The 17912-nt window shown below is 39.1% G+C and overlaps 1 protein-coding gene across 1 annotated transcript in view; it reads right to left on the reverse strand.

The window, feature by feature from the left end:
- The window catches only part of LOC150082306 (arylsulfatase B-like), a 59730-nt gene extending 42025 nt beyond the window's left edge, over window positions 1-17705 (reverse strand). The window contains exons 1-7 of the mRNA XM_090380483.1: window positions 17585-17705; window positions 12901-13012; window positions 9035-9086; window positions 8842-8945; window positions 3768-3901; window positions 2052-2131; window positions 1614-1871 (exon numbers count right to left, since the gene is read on the reverse strand). Coding sequence (XP_090236609.1) covers window positions 1614-1871; window positions 2052-2131; window positions 3768-3901; window positions 8842-8945; window positions 9035-9086; window positions 12901-13012; window positions 17585-17705 — 861 coding nt within the window. The remainder of the gene's footprint in view (window positions 1-1613; window positions 1872-2051; window positions 2132-3767; window positions 3902-8841; window positions 8946-9034; window positions 9087-12900; window positions 13013-17584) is intronic.
- Between the last annotated feature and the right edge of the window lie 207 nt (window positions 17706-17912).

The following is a 17912-nucleotide window of genomic DNA, read 5'->3' on the forward strand; positions in this document are numbered from 1 at the left end:
AAAAGTACCCGCATAAACAAGCATGGCGAGGTTTCTGAATTTTGCCTTCTGGCTGAAAAAGAGATTCCTCGTTGATTGAAGGAACCCTATTTGCAATCGCACTAAAGACAAAAACACATTTTTATACTTTCTTATATTCAGTTTTGTTTAATTATTTTATTTTGTTATTTTTTGACTGAGCTTTTGGACACCAGTGTAGCAAGTACAGCTACCATATTTCATTTACTTAAAATATTTATCAGCAGATGGCAGCACTATAACAGAAAAGTATTAATAGAATTGCAGTTTTACCAGATTTCTTTTATGCAGTTTTACCAGAGTTCTTGCAATAAACCTGTTTTGGCCTCGATAAACCCTTGATTTAACGGACCCCGATATAACGGATTTCGAATTTAACGGACAAATGGATACAGTAATGTATATATTAATCTCGACCATATTATTTTTTTTAGGTTATACAAAACTTCAGCGTTATTATTTATTAAAAATTAATAATAATTACCTATTTCCATTATTGTTTTGATAATTACCTACTTTTATTTTTATAATCAAATTCAGGAAATTGTTTTTTATTCTTTCTGAAAACGTGTTCAAATACCTGTTTTCCCAGATTACAGATAAGGCGGTGACTTGCGAGCTGAACGTGACTCGGGACACTAAACTGCAGGTCTACCGACTCGCTTTGTTTCGGTCTCAGTCTGCTTCAAGCTATCGTGGGTCACGTTGTACACAGAGCGTTTCTGTGATTTCTGAATTGTGACTTTAAATAATTATTAAGTAATTTTTACGGCGTGAAAAAAACAAACTGTTTCTGATATCCGTAAATCAAAGGCCGAATTGCAACATATTGTACAGTACTGTCTATTGTATTAAAGCTTTTTTTTTACATTAAGAACAATAAAAAATGCCCCCCCCCCAGGTTGCATTCGATTTAACGTACTTTCGGCATTAACGGACACCCCTTCTCCCCTATCAGTCCGTTAAATCGAGGGTTTACTGTATTTCAAAGATCATGAAACAGTAAACGCTAAATGCAACACTGGGACAGGTTATAACTGACTCTTATTGTACTCTTTGTGTAGAATAGAAGAGCTTAAATTTTTCTGTGTCATAGTGGTAAGTGAAACTCTGAGTAAGGCTTATTCAGAGTCTGAATAGCTCTCGATTCAAATGACTCGTTCCCAATATTTGACACGCTCGGCAGGCTGACAGGTGATGGTGAGAAAAAATCTGCCTTGCCTTCTTGACGCTGGTTTATTGTGAAAACTATCAGATATATTTCTGTTATAAAGGTTATAATTTCCGTTATAAAGGAAAACACCTTTGAATAGTTTCGTAAGAATTCATAAACTGGCTTCATTCACTTGGTTCCTGTTCTGGCTTTTATGGTAGTCATCAATCCAGAAACCATAGATAAGTTAAAGGTTAATCATTCTGAGAAGTGTGGTATGAATTCCTTCTTAGTGTCTGTACAAAAAAAAAGATGTTTTTCTGAAGAGCGTTAGTTTTTCGATTGGAGTCTTGATCCTAGGATCTCTGCAGAAATTTTGGATGACTCAAATTTGTCGCCAAAATCATTAAGCTCATTTTGCTCGAACTTGCACTTTGCAAACATTTTCATGCTGATAACAGGCGCTCTCACCGTTGCATTCAGAAAGCGATGATGAAATTGCACTGAGAATTTCTGGTGAAGAAGGTATAAACAAATTAAATCCATGCGCAGTGGTAATAAGGATGGCAAACTTGGTGTAGAGCACTCGGTCGCCAAGTTTTACAAATTCTGCAAAGTTTTTACTTCGCTTCTTCACAACAAAACTACCACAAATACAAAAAGTATTAGGTTGTTTACGCAATCTCTTGATCATATTAAACTACAAAATTTATAAAAAATGAATTACACGTAGACTGTTCTGCACAAACTAAAATAATACCACCATCTTGGATCTGTGTGTTCTCAACACCTCTGGAGTGTTTAGCCTCGTAATAATGAACAACGCAATGTCACTCTAAAAGCTCGGAATTCAATGAAAATCATTCAATTAGTTACCTACTGTAGAATAAACGCCTTCATATTCGCGAGATGGAACAGTATTATTCCAGAAATCGTGTCCTTCCTCGTCCATCCAGTCCCCTGTAAAGTAAACAATATTTTTCGTAATAGAAAATAGAGAACATCCAGACAAATAAGCGTAACTAGAGATAAATAGAAAACGTGAATTGATATAACAACCTAAATTAAATTTGCTAACAAGAAACAATCTCCAAGGCATAATTTCGAAATGAAACGTAGAATTTATTCATCAAACTTCGGACAGACGTATTCGACCAGAGTCGAATAACTTTGTCCAAAGAGGATTTACATTACAATCAAATTACCATCACAGTTGGTTGCCGTAACCAGCGTTTAATTTCTATTTCGCGACCAACTGTTTGTAAAGTGACCAAGATGTTTTAAGTTTACAATAGTGTTACTAATCAGCTGAAACGTTCGACATTTACTCAATTTTATTTATTCTTTTTAAAGTAAAATACATCAGATTATACGTCTTGTACAAAGTCCAAGAATAAAATTCCAGGGTTAGATCAATCTTAAATTTTATTCTAAATTTTCCAATCATTTTTGATTGGAAACTTAAATTTACCAATGTTTTGATAGCTGCTTGTGATGCTGCTGTGTATCTTAAAAGTTTTCTAAAAGGCCATTAAACTCCTTGGTACGCTATCTAGATTGGTACACTGGTGTGCAAAACTTAAGGACCAACACTATTTCTAAAGGTTACAATCACAAAATCTTTACTTAAGGTACTCTTTACTGATGAGAGTAGATTCAGTCTCAGCAGCGATTCTGGATCGCTGCTGAGACTCTGGATCTCAGCTAATCTGGCGAGAGGTTGGCACACGGTATCACCCCTCAAACATCACTGAAAGGGATATGGCGGTCGAGGTGTTCTCGTCTGGGGAGACGTTTTCTTGGATGGACGTACACAACTCCAGATACTGGAAGGCGGTACTGTAACTGGTGCACGCTACTGAGGTAATCCTTCCCCATGAGCGTCTGTTGCGAGGTTCCATTGGCCCAGAGTTCGTGTTTATGGATGATAACGCCACATCCCATCGCACTGCTGCTGTTGATATTCTTTTGGAAAGTGAGGACATTGTTCGTATGGATTGGCCTACCCGGTTCATCGATCTAAATCCCATCGAACACATATGGGGCGCTCTGTGGAGACGCCTAACGGCACGTCCGCATCCACCAGAAAATGTTCACCAGCTGACAGAGGAATGGACGATGTTACCGCAAGAACTTATCAACAACATTGTTCTAAGTATGGACAAGCGGTGCAAAGCCTGCATCGACATTAGGGGTGGCCATATCTCTCCTACTGAGAACCACCTCTTCCCTTTGTTCCATCTTTGGCAGTGATGCATCTGTATAATGGCAGCCAATGCTATGTTGCCATTATTGAATAAAGTCCCTCTGTACCGTTTTGTTTCCGTTGTTGTATCGGTGTTGTTTTCTGCATCATTTCTATACCTCATGAGGTTCCTTTGGTATGTTTTTATCATATCCAGGTCACTCCTATGAGAAGCTACAGGTGAAAACCTGACTGGTCCTTAAGTTTTGCCCACCAGTGTATTACTGTTGCAAAGGGACAAACAAATACACAAACGAGTACGTGAACTGACTATATTGTCAGTCCATGTACTCGTTTGTATATCTAATGACCAGAAGTAATTTGTCTTAAACACAAAGTTTAAAGACTCACATTTTCTTTCTGTTGTATCGAAAACATCCCTAGAATGGCTGAAGTAATCTTCTGCTCCCGTATGAAATCCAAAAAATGAATCAAAGCCACGTTCAACAGGTGTATATGACCGGTTGCAGAAACCCAAATGCCACCTGCCAATGACATTACAGTTATGTATCATTAAATATATTTATATATATATTTTTAATATTATTATTATTATTATTATTATTATTATTATTTCGAATGCGAATTGTAACTGTAAAGAAGTGAAATGTTTCTTTCATTTTGTGGAAGCATTTATGAGGGTTTTTTTTTTTTTTTTTTTTTTGCGCCCCTTAACGAGTACTGGTACCAGGTTGGTTGTGTCTGGTTACTATTATTATTACTGTTGGTCAAGGAACTCTCTTACTGTCCTACAGGTGCCAGGATCGCGGCTTTCTGGAGCTCCATGTAATTGTTCTCTAGAAGGCCTATTGCTGCTAGGTTCTTATGGAGGGTCTTTGGCACCATGCCGGTGGTGGACACGGTGATCGGGATGGTCATTACTTGTTCCATATTCCACTCACCTTTGACTTCCTGTCTTAGGTCTGAGTGCTTCCTGATCTTTTTCTCGTATGTTTTCTGGAAGTTGCTGGTGATGGGCACGACTATGTCCATCAGGTAGGTAGCTATTTCCTTCTTGTCAATGAGGGTTATGTCTGGTCTCTTGTGCGGGATCGTCTTATCCGTTATTATGGCACGGTCTCAATATAGTCAGTAAGTAGAGATCTCTATTATGGCCCGAGGCTCGTACTTATGATATGGTAAACTTTCTTTAATCAGCTGGTATTTTTTCACATGCTTCTGATGTACGAGGGGTGATCATTTAATTTGCAGACTGCTGCATTTTATTATTATTATGGTTACCCTTAATTGATTACATAAACCCGTATTGTGTCTAAAAAATAGTGTGTTCTCTGGTCGATTTGCCTGTTTTGCTGGAAGAAAAAAGGGAAAAACCTTGCTATCTATGCCTGAGACCGACTAACTCAGCCCCGGAGCGAAAAAACCCATGAAAGTTCTTCGTGTCATCGACGGGATTCTAACCCGGGACTTTTCTACCCGGTGTGGGGAGGACGGTGACGGTACCACTCTGCTACCCGCGCAGACCGAAAACTGGTGCAAGATCATATCTTAATTGTCTTTATCTGAATCTTCTGTGGATTTCTCCTTCTAGAAATACTCTTCCTTGAACTTTACACACTTTCGCCACCAACGTACCCACGAGTTAAATGCTTTTTGCAATCCCTTTTGGAAAGACTGCGAAGTGCTTCCGTTGTAGCTCTGCAAGCATCGTGTGTCTGATGCGAAACTCCTGCCTTTCAGAGCTTTCTTTAGAAGTGGAAACAGGAAGAAACCACACGGGCTATGTCCGATAAATAAGGGGGATGTGGCAGAATCTCGGCACCTATGGCACTGATCACTGCTTGCACAATATTAGCCGTATCGGGCCTGGCATTGTCTTGATGCAGAAACCACTTCACACTGGAAAGTTCGGTCACATCGGAATATGGCCGACCTACCAAGACACTCATCACCTTCGCTTCATTCATCTCTTTAACTGTTTCGATGCATTTAAGCGCCGTCTGACTCAATAACGAATCACATATCGCTGTTCAATCTGTATTTTCGACATGGACATGATACTTGCTTCAAATGATCGTTAGTGACACGCGACTAAAAAACTCTTCGCGCAACACTGGCTCGACAAGCAGCGATCAGGGAGAGTGCCTCCAGCGACTGTTATGGAAGTTTGCGCGGTAAACATAAAATCTTGCACCAACCCGCGAACTAAATTATCACCCCTAGTATTATCCTGATCACCTGGTCGTGTCTGTGAGCGTAGTCCGTCTGGGTTATCACTCTGCATCCTGCGGTGATGTGCTGGATTGTTTCTGGGGTTAGGTGGCATCTTCGACATGCGTCATCTGGTTCTTCTGGGTCCTTGGCGAAGTATTTCCTGTAGTTCTTGGTGTTGATTGCCTGTTCTTGGATGGCGAGCATGAAACCTTCGGTCTCAGGGAACAGCTTTCGTGTGCCAAGCGTCTGTGCGGTAGCACCCTGGTATCGTCACCGTCCTCCCCACATCTGGGAGAAAGTGTCTGGGTTCTAGTATTGTCGATGACGTGAGGAACTGTAATGGGCTTTTTTCAATCCGTGGCTGAGTTAGTCGATCTCAGGCGTAGATAGCAAGGTTTCCCCCCAGAAACTGGGGTTTTTTTTTCGTCCTGTAAAGCAGGCAAATCGACCAGAGAACACACGCAATTTACAGACAAATTAGTTTTAAAATTTAAAAAAAATTAGTTTTTTTTTTTTTTTTTTTCGTGAGCCAAGCGTTGGAAGCCATCTTATCTTGGTAATCTTGATGGAGGTCATTGTAGTGTCAGCCATGGAGTATCTTCGTCATCTTTCTGTCTTTGTTTCCTCTGTTTGTGTAACTGTGGTCTCCTTGTTGAGTTTTAAGTGTTGTGTGCCATTTGTCTATTTTCCTATGGCTTTGTGGATTGGCGATGTGTTTTCCTGGATTAATCCCGCAGGTTCTAATTAGCCTTCTCTTGTTCAATGAGGTCAGTAAATCCCCCTCCCTCCTTCTTTCTTTACGAGCTATGGTCAGTCTCTCGATGGCCGACTTCGGGTGGTATTGGCGGTTCTTGGTCATCATTATCCTAGTTGAGCTCATAATCGCCTCTAGCCCGGTGCCGGTACACTACGAAGGAGTACATTAGTACTGGGACTGCGTAAGTGTTTATGGCTGTGACCATGTTTCCACTATTCAGCCTTTATTTTTACAGGTTTCTCAGTCAAGCGAGCCTTCATCTCCTTGTATTCTAATTGGTGGGCCTGTATCGTCCCCAGGGTCTGAGCGGGTAGCACAGTGGTATCGTCACCGTCCTCCCCACACCGCGTGGAAAAGGCCTGGGTTCGAATCCCGTCGATGACGCGAGGAACTTTAATGGGCTTTTTTCACTCCGTGGCTGAGTTAGTTGGTCTCAGGCGTAGATAGCAAGGTTTTTCTCCCCAGTAACTGGGGTTTTTTTCGTCCAGCAAAACAGGCAAATCAACCATAGAACATACGCAATTTACAGACACAAATACGGGTTAATGTATTTAATTACGGGCAACCCTAAAATAATAATTTAATAATTTGTATCGTCCCCAGATATTTGTATGTCTCTCCCTTCATGACTTCAATGTCTTTACCGATCTTCAGCTGTTAGTTTTGTCCGACTAGATGTCCTTGATGTAATGCATGAGTCTTGCATTTGTCTAAACATCCTGATGTCAGTGCTTAACTCTTCAGTGATTTGGAGTAGGTTGGAATTGATTCTCAATTGGGCCATAGAGTTTGATGTTATCCATGTACATCAGGTGAGAGAGAAAGAGTGTGTGTACAGGTTCTTCCTACCTTCTTTTAGAGGCATATCCGTACTCGCTGTTATTAAGCATGGTGAATAATGGGTTGAGTGCTAAACAGCACCATAGTAAGCTCAGGGCATCTCCCTGGAAGATTCCTCTTCTGATGGGTATCGGTCTGGTTGCGATATTCTCGACCTTTATGGTGTTTTTCCATTTTGCCATGGTTGCTTCTAAGAGGTGTGTATCAGTGTCGCGTTGACTTTGTAGATCTTCAGTGTTTCTATCGGCCAGCTATGGGGTACGAAGGCCTTGCAGTAGTCGATTTAGGCCGTGTACTGGGAGTAGTGCGTGTAGGCTTGATCCATGGTCACTGCAGCGTCAATGGTCAATGTCCCTTGCATCCTTTGCTCATCTACTTACATCCTAACGATACCGTCAGATATGAAGTTCTCCGAGCATTGTAGACTGGTTGCAAGGAGGGCCCATGGTGTCCTATCGATGATTTATCGAACAATCTCTAGTAGAGATAAGGACGTCATAATCTCATTATATAAAGCTATTGCTAGACCACACTTGGAATACTGTGTTCAAGTATGGAGACCGCACCTAAAGAAAGACATTGTTCTTCTTGAAAGGGTCCAAAGACGTGTAACTCGCCTGGTGAGATGGGCAAAAGGGCTTACATATGAGGAAAGACTTCGAATCTGTGGGTTGCAGAGCTTGGAAACTAGGCACTTTAGAGGAGACTTGATTGAGGTGTTTAAGGCTCCGAGAGGCATAAGCAAAATGAATGAGGACGAAATTTTCAAGATTATAAATGATCCTAGAACTAGGGGCCATAATTTCAAATTACGAGGGTGAGTTGTTTAGAGTGGATTGCAGGAAGTTTTATTTTAGCCAGCAAGTTATAAATTACTGGAATAAGTTGCTTATGTGGGTGGTAGAGGCTGACAGTCTGGGGAAATTCAAAGGTCAGCTGGATAATTATCTAAGGGAGTAACCCAACTCTCTCAACTTTTCGGGAAGAAACTTGAAGCGAAATGGGACTCCTGTTGGTTGTAGAGGATGGATGACATGGTTCTGGAAATGCATAGGTTGTCCATTTCCTTTTCTCTTATTAATTTTTATTATTTTTTTCTTATTATTATTATTAATTCGTTTTTATCCTTATGATTTGATATTATGTATTTTTTGTTATTTTATTATTATTATTATTTATTTTATTTTATTTTTTTTTTTTTTTGGCTGGTGCAGCATAAGCGATAGGCTTCCTTACACCATGTGGCCATTACTAATACTAATACTAACACTTATCCTTTTGCTCCTCGGCCGGGATGTTCTTGCTCTCCAAGTGGTCTTCTTCTTCTTTTAACAGTGAACATAATTCCAGGATCTTCAAATTTCTCAAATTAAACTTTTGTGGTCTGCTTTTGAGGGGAGATGACTGTGATGGCCAACATAATCATAAGTACGAATGTTGCGAATTCAAATCCTTGCAAGACAAACTTATTGATTCTTCGCTTCCTGTTTAGTTCGATGAGTCGATGTTAAAAAGATCCAATGAAACCATGTTGCTCATTTTTACCTTTTTATGAGTCTCTCCTTGACTTATCCTTCACTACGCTAACTGAAATAAGAGTTACACTCTGTAGATAAAAGAATATTTTATTAGAAACATTAAATAGATACTCACTTGCCAACCATATGAGTCGAGTAACCCAACTCTCTCAACTTTTCGGGAAGAAACTTGAAGCGAAGTGGGACTCCTGTTGGTTGTAGAGGATGGATGACATGGTTCTGGAAATATTTTGTTCATATAAATTGGTTTCTTTATTAAACTAATCAGAATAGCTGAATGATTTGAATTATCCTCTGAAATTTCTTACCTGCCGTCCGACATGAAACGGATAATAACCAGTCATGAAAGCGGTCCTGGATCTAAACAGGGAGAAAAGAAAGAAAGTATGAATGAAAGCATTCTTTTCATTAAATCAGTTAGGTTAAGTGTGTGTTAAGCGCCACAGCAACTAAGGATATGAGACAGCGGTATATTGTCTGTAAGTAAGTGTATTCTGGATGGTTTGAATGAAAAACCCAAGTTTCTGGGAGAAAAACCATACAACCCTTTCTTGGAACTGACTAACCGAAACACATCGTGAAAAAAAATCAGATTCAGACCTTTTCGCCCGGTGTGGCAGACCAGTGATTATAATCGCTGTGCTACCAGAGAGAGAGAGAGAGAGAGAGAGAGAGAGAGAGAGAGAGAGAGGAGCAATTGGTATGGTTCTTTTTCTACACTGCTTGACAAAATTAACAGAACACGTAGAAAACGTGGTGTAACTCGCGCAGCTTGTGATCAAACGGAACAAAATTTGGTATGGTGGTGCGCCATAGAATAACGATCGATGAAATGAGGAGACAGCAAAAAACTTCGGACAGGTATAAGGGACGTTTGTAGGGATTGTATAAGAATTACCAAAAAGGTCACATTACACAATTTGATAGAAGAAGCTCGAAAATATGGTTACATGATAATAGTAGAGCGTATAACCCCCTCCAATGGTTAAACAGGCCTGACAGCGGTGAACCATGCTTGATATAAGGGTGTCTATAAGATTCTGTGGCAACAGATCCCATTCTTCCACCACTGCAGACCTTAGCTCACCAAGTGACCCAGGAATTGACTGTCGGCGTGCATTGCGACGTCCAAGGGCGTCCGCACATGTTAAATCGGATTTAAGTCTGTGATCGTGCTGGCCACTGCAGTCGTTGGATATGCTCAGTTTCAAGATTCACTATTTGAGCTCTATGCATGAAAAGAAAATATAGGCCAACCGCACCCCTAAAAAGTCGCACATAGCTTTCGAGGATCTGTTCTCAGTACCTCTGCGCAGTTACGTTACCCCTATCAAAACCATGAAGAGGGGTGCGGGCGTCGATCATTATTCCGTCCCACATGAGACCGTAATGTGACCTTTTTGGTATACAACCCCTATAAATGTCCCTTATACCTGTCCGAAGTTTCTCGCTGTCTCCTCATTTCATAGTTATTCTATGGTACACTACCATACCAAATTTTGTCCCACTTCATAGCAAGCTTCACGAATTACACCACGTTTTCTACGTGTTCTGTTAATTTTGTCGAGCAGTGTAGTTAACAAGTGGACAAGAATTTATTTAATAAAATAAAAAAACTCGTTTCGATTTTGCCACCAAAATATGGTCATCAACTCTCTTATTTCTTGTTTAAATTATTTGACAGCTTAAATTGTTGGACAGTGTAAATTATTTAAATTATACGAACAGCTTTAATTTAAAATATTAACAGTTTTAGTACATGCAGTGCGATCTTTCTGGACTGCTTTAAACAGCGAATTGCTGTACCTTATTTGTTCTGAATCAATTTACCTCAAGATAAAGTTCAAACTCCAGCAACATTCCATCAGACATAAATAAAAGTATAAGTATGAGAAATTGCAGAAACTTTAAGCTATCAACTTCCACATCAACAGATGGAAGTTTGTTCCAGCAATCAAATACCCGCTGGCTAAAGGCAAATTTCCGCACATCTATTCTACAACTGTCTTTCCTCAATTTGAATTTATGCTCCCTCAGGTTCGTAATCTGAGCAAGAGGAAGAATCCCATCAGCATTGAGCTTTCTCAACCCATTCATGGCCTTATTCACTTCAATCAGATCACCTCACAGGTGTAGTCTCCAGACGCTGCAATTTGCAGAACTTAAGCCTTTCTTGGTAAGGAACTCCTATCGTTCCCCTCACCAATCTTGTTGCACTTCTCTATATCATTAAACAAGATTGTCTTTTAAAATAATTTTTTTGTGCATTGCACTCAGAGGCTTAAGAAATCAATTAAAGTACTCAACTTTGTGGTTCAAGTTACAAAGTAAGGGCACTTATTTTTAAACTGTTGCTTACGATAGAAGATTTAAAACAAATTTAAATACATTATTATAATTATAGAAACATTAAAGGTGATTGTTTTGCAATGTTATGAATAATCTATCACTTAAATGTGACCCGCAACATTTTTAGAGTTGTAACATGCAAAATTTTCCTTGATATAAAAGGCTGGCATTCAGAGCAGCAATTTCACATGCTAGTCCAGTGCTGAAGTCATTTAAAAAAGGTTGAATTCTTCTGGGATCAAACTTCGTTATCTTTTTTCTCCCATTCCACAAAATTATAATGTTCAGGAAGACACTTTAGACGTGCTATTTGGTAGGTTTCGTCATTCTTAGATCCGCACTAGAAGCATACCAAATAGGTTTAATGATACGAAAACGGAACATGCCAATTTGTATGCAAGGATGGCCCAGCTCGCGATACAAGTAGTCTTGATGTATAACAAGGAAAAGTTCATTTTTTTGAGCAGACTTCCTTCACATCGCTATTTTCTGCTTCTTCCATTGCCACTTTATTATTATTATTAGCCAAATGGTGCGAGGAAGCCTGATGCTTATGCTGCACCAGCCAAAAAAAAAAAATTCCCAAATTACCCTGAGAGAGAGACAGTCAGAAGTAAAAAGGAATGACCAAGAAAGAGAAGAATGATGATGTTCAGCTCAGGACCTTGGGTTTGCCAAGCACATACTCACCAGATGCGAGCCCCAAACTTTCCGGCAATTAACAAAAATCACTGGAATGATATGGTATCAAATCCAATCAGAAGATAGTTGAGTTGAACCCTTTCTGAAATTCTTTTCCCTTCGGCTGAAAGAATATTTTTCAGCAACTGTCATTGTGACAAAGCGGGCTAGCATGAGTACCACGAATAAAATGAAATAAAAAAAAACACCGATAACATTTTCCTACAGTAAAATGGGAAAACAGTGGGGTAGAGGAAACGCCACGGAAAATCCCACCCAGATCAAATATAAGTGCACTATTCGGAAGTGAAATACTTTAAAAAAATTCTCACTTCCAAGGAAACTTAGGATACTTCAAATAAGCTATTAAAGCACCAGTTATGGTTTACACTGAATAATCAGAGTAAACCAAAAGTCGGAGAAACTCCCTCCCACCAAGGTTTTACTTTTGGATATCAACAACGAACAATACAAATAAATAGGTAAAAGACGTAGAAACGAGACTAGTATCCACATGATGTGGGAGAAGAGAAATCGTATCCACTCTGCTAACTACGAAGGCTCCTTCATACGTAATGCAGTCAAGACAGTTGACTTTCCACTTCGAGGAGAACATCCTTTGGGCAGACGAGGCCCATTTCCATTTGAATGGGACTGTGTACACAAAAATGTGCATGATCTGGGCCACGGTGTCACCCTCTCCAAAACAGGAAATCCCCTTACACGTACCTCAGGTAACTGTAAGGACACCTGAAGGAGAGTGTATATCGTGACATCATTTCTGACTTAGCAATCCTGAAGTCATGATACGTGAGGAACATCACCTAGGATACATTACGTTCTGCAGTTGACCATGATGTTATAGTTAGTTTGAGGTTTTACTGGACACAATGGTGTCCACTTTGAAGAACACATCGGATACTTTTTAATGAATCCAATATCGCCACTCGGAAATAATAATCTTAAAAGGAGCCCAGGGCCGGCTCTAGCATTTTTGGAACCGATTGCAAAGTGCGATCAGGAGCGAAAATAACTGGGTACGGCTAGTAGTTAATATTCCAATGTAGAATATTTGATATAACATAACCTAAGTAACAAAAAAAATAAAATATACCATGAAATTTTCGTAATTATTCGTACTTACGGGGTGCAGACTGGCTGTACGTACGACTGGTTAAGAATAACTCCTTCACGTGCCAGACCATCCAAATGAGGAGTTTTAATCTCTGGGTTATGCCATCCGACATCATTCCAACCTAGAGAAGTGAAAATAGTAATAATACTTAACTGAGATACACAAATATTCTAAATTCCAAACTTAATGGTGTTTGGTGTGAAGTTGGTAATCGATGATAAAAAAAATAGGATTACGAGAAAATTAACACAATACTGTCTTATTTTTCACAAGATTATCATATCTACAAATATTTGGTATTTGGGTTTAATATCACAGATGAGTCTGCTGCTCCAGTGCTCAACTTTCGAATTCAGATTTCTAGACAAGAACACCTCTCTTGACTGGGATTAGCCATAAATCTAATATTTCTTGGCATATCAAAAATCTCTGTATTGTAAAGAGAAGGCTTTTTTTGGTTCTAGGCGTTGTTTTCCTAATAAGCAGTTTCTAACTCTGTACAATTCAAAAATCTGACATATCGTAGAATTTTGGTCCCACCTCTGGAGATGATGTCACCCAAAACTTTTCTTCAACTACTAGCTCCACAGAAGAGAGTAGCCAGTTTAATTATCGATTCTTCCTCCCTTACAATCTCGCTTCACTTCCTATTGCACAGTGCATGCTGCTTGTCTTTTCTAATGGATATTTTGTGAGTACTATTCTTCTGTTAGCATCCATTTTACAATCCAACTCCAAACTTGTCAAACTAGCTCTTCTTCTTCGGTTATTCCTTCTACTTCTGTTCATTGGTACAGTCCACCTTCTGATGTATTTTCCGATAATTACAATGTACAGAAATTAAATTTTAGTGTGCAAAAAAGTTTCTTTTCTTCTCAACCCTCAATCAATTCACGGTACTAGAGTCCTATTAGTTCCAATAACTTTTTTTTTTTGTGTGTTTGAAATTATCATTAAAGAACTCCGCAGTAAGCAAAACCACATCTGGTTAGTAGGAATAAGTATAGTTTAAATGACAACATAATCCATCCAAATACTCTTCAAATATTACGTAATTCTTAATTAATCCATAATTCTAATCGAAATTATAATTTAATGAAAAATAGCTCACTTAAAATGTCTAAACCGATATACAAATGGCTCTCCAGTTTAAAAAAAGGTGGTTCTGAGGATGAAATTGGTAATCGGTGATAAACAAAATTATGATTAAGAATGTACTGCAGGATCATCTGGACAGGAATGGAACTATATGAGAAATACAGCATGGATTTGTTAAAAGGAAATTATGTGTGACTAATCTTATTAGCTATTGTAAAGTTGTCACAAAAGAACTGGATGCAAATAATTATTTGTATGTAGCATATTTAGATTTTAATAAGGTTTTTGATATTTTCCTGCACGAACACCTTTTTGTATAAAGTGGAGAAGTGCGCTATTAATGAGAAGGTACCAGATAAAAGGTTACCATGACTGGGCCAGGATATCGAGTGGAACTCTATGGGATCCAGCTGTTGTTGTTGTAGGGTTTTAGGAGCATTAGCGGCAAAGGCCATATTACTCCCTGTATATTGTCTGTAAATTGCGTGCGTGCGTTCTGAGGTCGATTTTTTGTTTGCTGGAAAGAAAACCCCAGTTTCCGGGAGAAAAACCATGCTACCCTCGCCTGAGACCGAATAACTCAGCCACGTTGTGAAAAAGGCCCATAAAGATTCCTCTCGCCAACAAATGGGACTGGAACTCAGGGCTTTTCCACCCGGTGTGGGGAGGACGGCGATCTTACCAACTGTACTACATACGAGGGCACGGGATCCAGCACTGAATCTTTTATTGTTAGAGGTATTAGCATTACCATTAGTTGAGGCATATGATACAAGAAAGCAAGCTTATACAGCATCAGCCAAAAAAAAAAAAAAAAAGTTTGTCTACTTCAGCCTTAAATTTATTTTCTATCAACTTGCACAACAACAGATGGAAGTCTGTTCTAGCAATCAACTACCCGCTGGCTAAAGGCAAACTTCCACACATCTATTCTACAACTGTCTTTCCTCAATTTGAAATTATGCTCCCTCAGGTTCTTAATCTGAGCAAGCGGAAGTATTCCGTCAGCATTGAGCCTGCTCAAACCATTCAAGGCCTCATACACCTCGATCAGATCACCTCGCAGGTTCCTAGTCTTCAGACGCTGCGACTTGCAGAACTTAAGCCTTTCTTCGTAAGAGCACCCCCTTGTTCCTCTCACTAATCTTGTTGCCCTTCTCTGTACTCGTTTTAGCAACTCAACATCCTTCCTAAAATGCGGCCTCCAGACCTGTATACAATACTCCAGGAGTGGCTTGACCATTGTCCTATACAAAGGGATAACCACCTCCTTGTCCCTGTTAGCAAAATTCTTATATATCTTTGCAAAACACCATCACCTGCTCTGGCAGCCCGTCTGCACTGCTCAGAGAATTTCATATCTGACTGCACAAATCATTCTCCACCTCCCTGAGTGTAGTACCATACAGTTGGTACGTTTCTCTTGGGTTACAGCTACCCATATTGAGTACTTTGCATTTGTCAATGTTAAACTTCAGTTGCCACTTCTCAGCCCATTGCCTAACTTTTCTAGATTCTGTTGCAGTAGCATACTGTCTTTACTGTCATTAACAACCCTGCCAACCTTTGTGTCATCTACAAACTTGGACATTAAGCCTGATATACCTTCATCGATATCATTGTCAAATACACAAAACAACAATGGGCCCAGCACCAAACCCTGGGGGACTCCACTAATAACATTAGTCAATGTAGAGCAGTGTCCATTTATTACCACTCTCTGCCGTCTCCTACTCAACCATCCCTTTATCCATTGCACCAACTTGCCCTTAATGCCATACCACTCCAATTTGTACAGCAGTCTTCCATGTGCAACAGTATCAAAAGCTTTCCTGAAATCCAAGTACTATATGATAGCAAAATTATTTTTTGCATCCATTTCGTTTGTGACAACATCGTAGTATCCAATCAAATTGGTCAGACAAGACTTCCCCTTAACAAACTCTTGCTGTGTCTGAGCTGTTACTGCTGTCTTGTTTAGGTGATCCTGTATCACCTCTTTAACCAGTGACTTCATTTTCCCCGGAACATAAGTGAAACTAACAGGTATATAGTTATTTGTGTCGCCCTTTGAACCCCCCCCCCTTTGTGAATTGGGGATACATTTGCCCATCTCCAGTCTATGGGGACCTCCCCTGACTCTAAGGAGCCTCTCATAATTATGGCTAAGGGTTTGCTTACTTCCATTGCTGCCTCCTTCATTATAACTGAATAGATTCCATCTGCCTTAGGTGCCTTTTTTATATTTAACTTCAACAATTTCTCCTCCACTTTTCTCTCAGTTATTACAAAATCACTTAGCTTCCTGTTAGAGTTTGATAAACTTCTGGCATTCCCCTCATTGAAGAACTCCTCATATGTGACTGTAGATGCAAAATACTCATTGAGTTTATCAGCTACTTGAGCATGATCATCAATAGTTGAATCATCCATGTTAAGTGGACCAATCTGATTCATCCCCTTCCTTCTAGAGTTTACATAAGAAAAGAACTCTTTGCTGTTTTTCTTTGCGTCCTTTGCCAAAGAAATCTCGTAATCTGCCTTCGCCTGCCTAACCTCCTTTGTGACTTGATTACAGACTAGCTTATAACTGCCATAGTCTTCTGTATCACCTGATAATTTATATACATCCCATGCATTTTTCTTCTCTGCCACGAGCCTCATTAATTCATCCGACATCCATTTAGGCCTGAACCTTGAACAGTATTTCTTAGTTGGAATGAAAAGTCTAGTAGCTTCCAAGATTAAGTCCCCGAAGACTTCCCATTTATCATTCATCGTTGGTAACATCATCAGTTGATCCAACAGGCTTGATATGAAAAGTTAATGATATCACAAAGATTGGAAGGGTTGTAAACTTTATAACCAAAGAATGCAACTTCAACAAGACCAAAAATTTAGAAAAATTTATTTGGTCTTAAAAATGGCAGTTAAAGTAAAATATTGGAAAATGTAACTGGATTATGTATTTTGATAATACCTATCAATACAGATTACTTTATTACTTGAGAGGTAACAAACTCAAGGCAATTGACAGTGAAAGGGACTCGAAAGTATTTGTGTATTCCAATATGAAGTTCTCTCAACTGTGTAGACAACGTACAGGAACACACGTGGTGTCAGCATGGTGACTTGACTGAGGTGTTAAGGATTTAAAAAATCTTGAATTAATTCAATAATGGGGTTATCTTTTTTTTCTTATGTAGATGACACAAACTAGCCAACATGCACCTAAATTAAGGCTAGCTGTAGACTGACTATAATAAAATTTGAAGTGTTTGTGTATATTTAAATAATGGTTGAACACATTCCTGATGGAACCAAGTAACTTCTAAGAATGTTACTAAATAAGAGTAATTTACTTTAATCTATACTAATACAAAGCACATATCGAAATACAGAAAATCATAAAAATTCTATACAATATTGTATTTATAGTTTTGTTATCCGTCATTTCCCTCTTCTGGCTCTCCCTCTACTTCAAAGAAATAAGCCTAAAAATATTTGTACCACACTAATCAGCAAAAAAAATAATAATAAACTTTTTTTTTCATTTCTTGTGAATAAAAATATTATAAACACTCAACATTCTTACCTAGATCATCCGCTACTATAAAGACAATGTTAGGTGGCTCGATCTTCTTAATGTAGAAAGATCGCAGAGGGGGAAACACAAAGAAGACCACGATGACTTGACACACCCAACGAGCGGACATGTTGTACCTGAAAAAAACAAACACACTAGCACGCTTCCCTAGCAATCAGAAATCAAAGTTCAGTGACCAGACTTCCATAGAGATTAGATAGCTTAAATACAAAGTCAACTTAATGGATAAAATAGACTTATTTGTATACATGTGTCTTAGATGTCTTTCATTTTCCTCTTAAAGAAAATGTTTCCAAAATTCATAGCTCAAGAAGCC

Source organism: Mastigoproctus giganteus, chromosome 8 (genome assembly GCF_048544385.1).
Source record: "Mastigoproctus giganteus isolate SK-2022 chromosome 8, ASM4854438v1, whole genome shotgun sequence".
NCBI lineage: Eukaryota > Metazoa > Arthropoda > Arachnida > Uropygi > Thelyphonidae > Mastigoproctus > Mastigoproctus giganteus.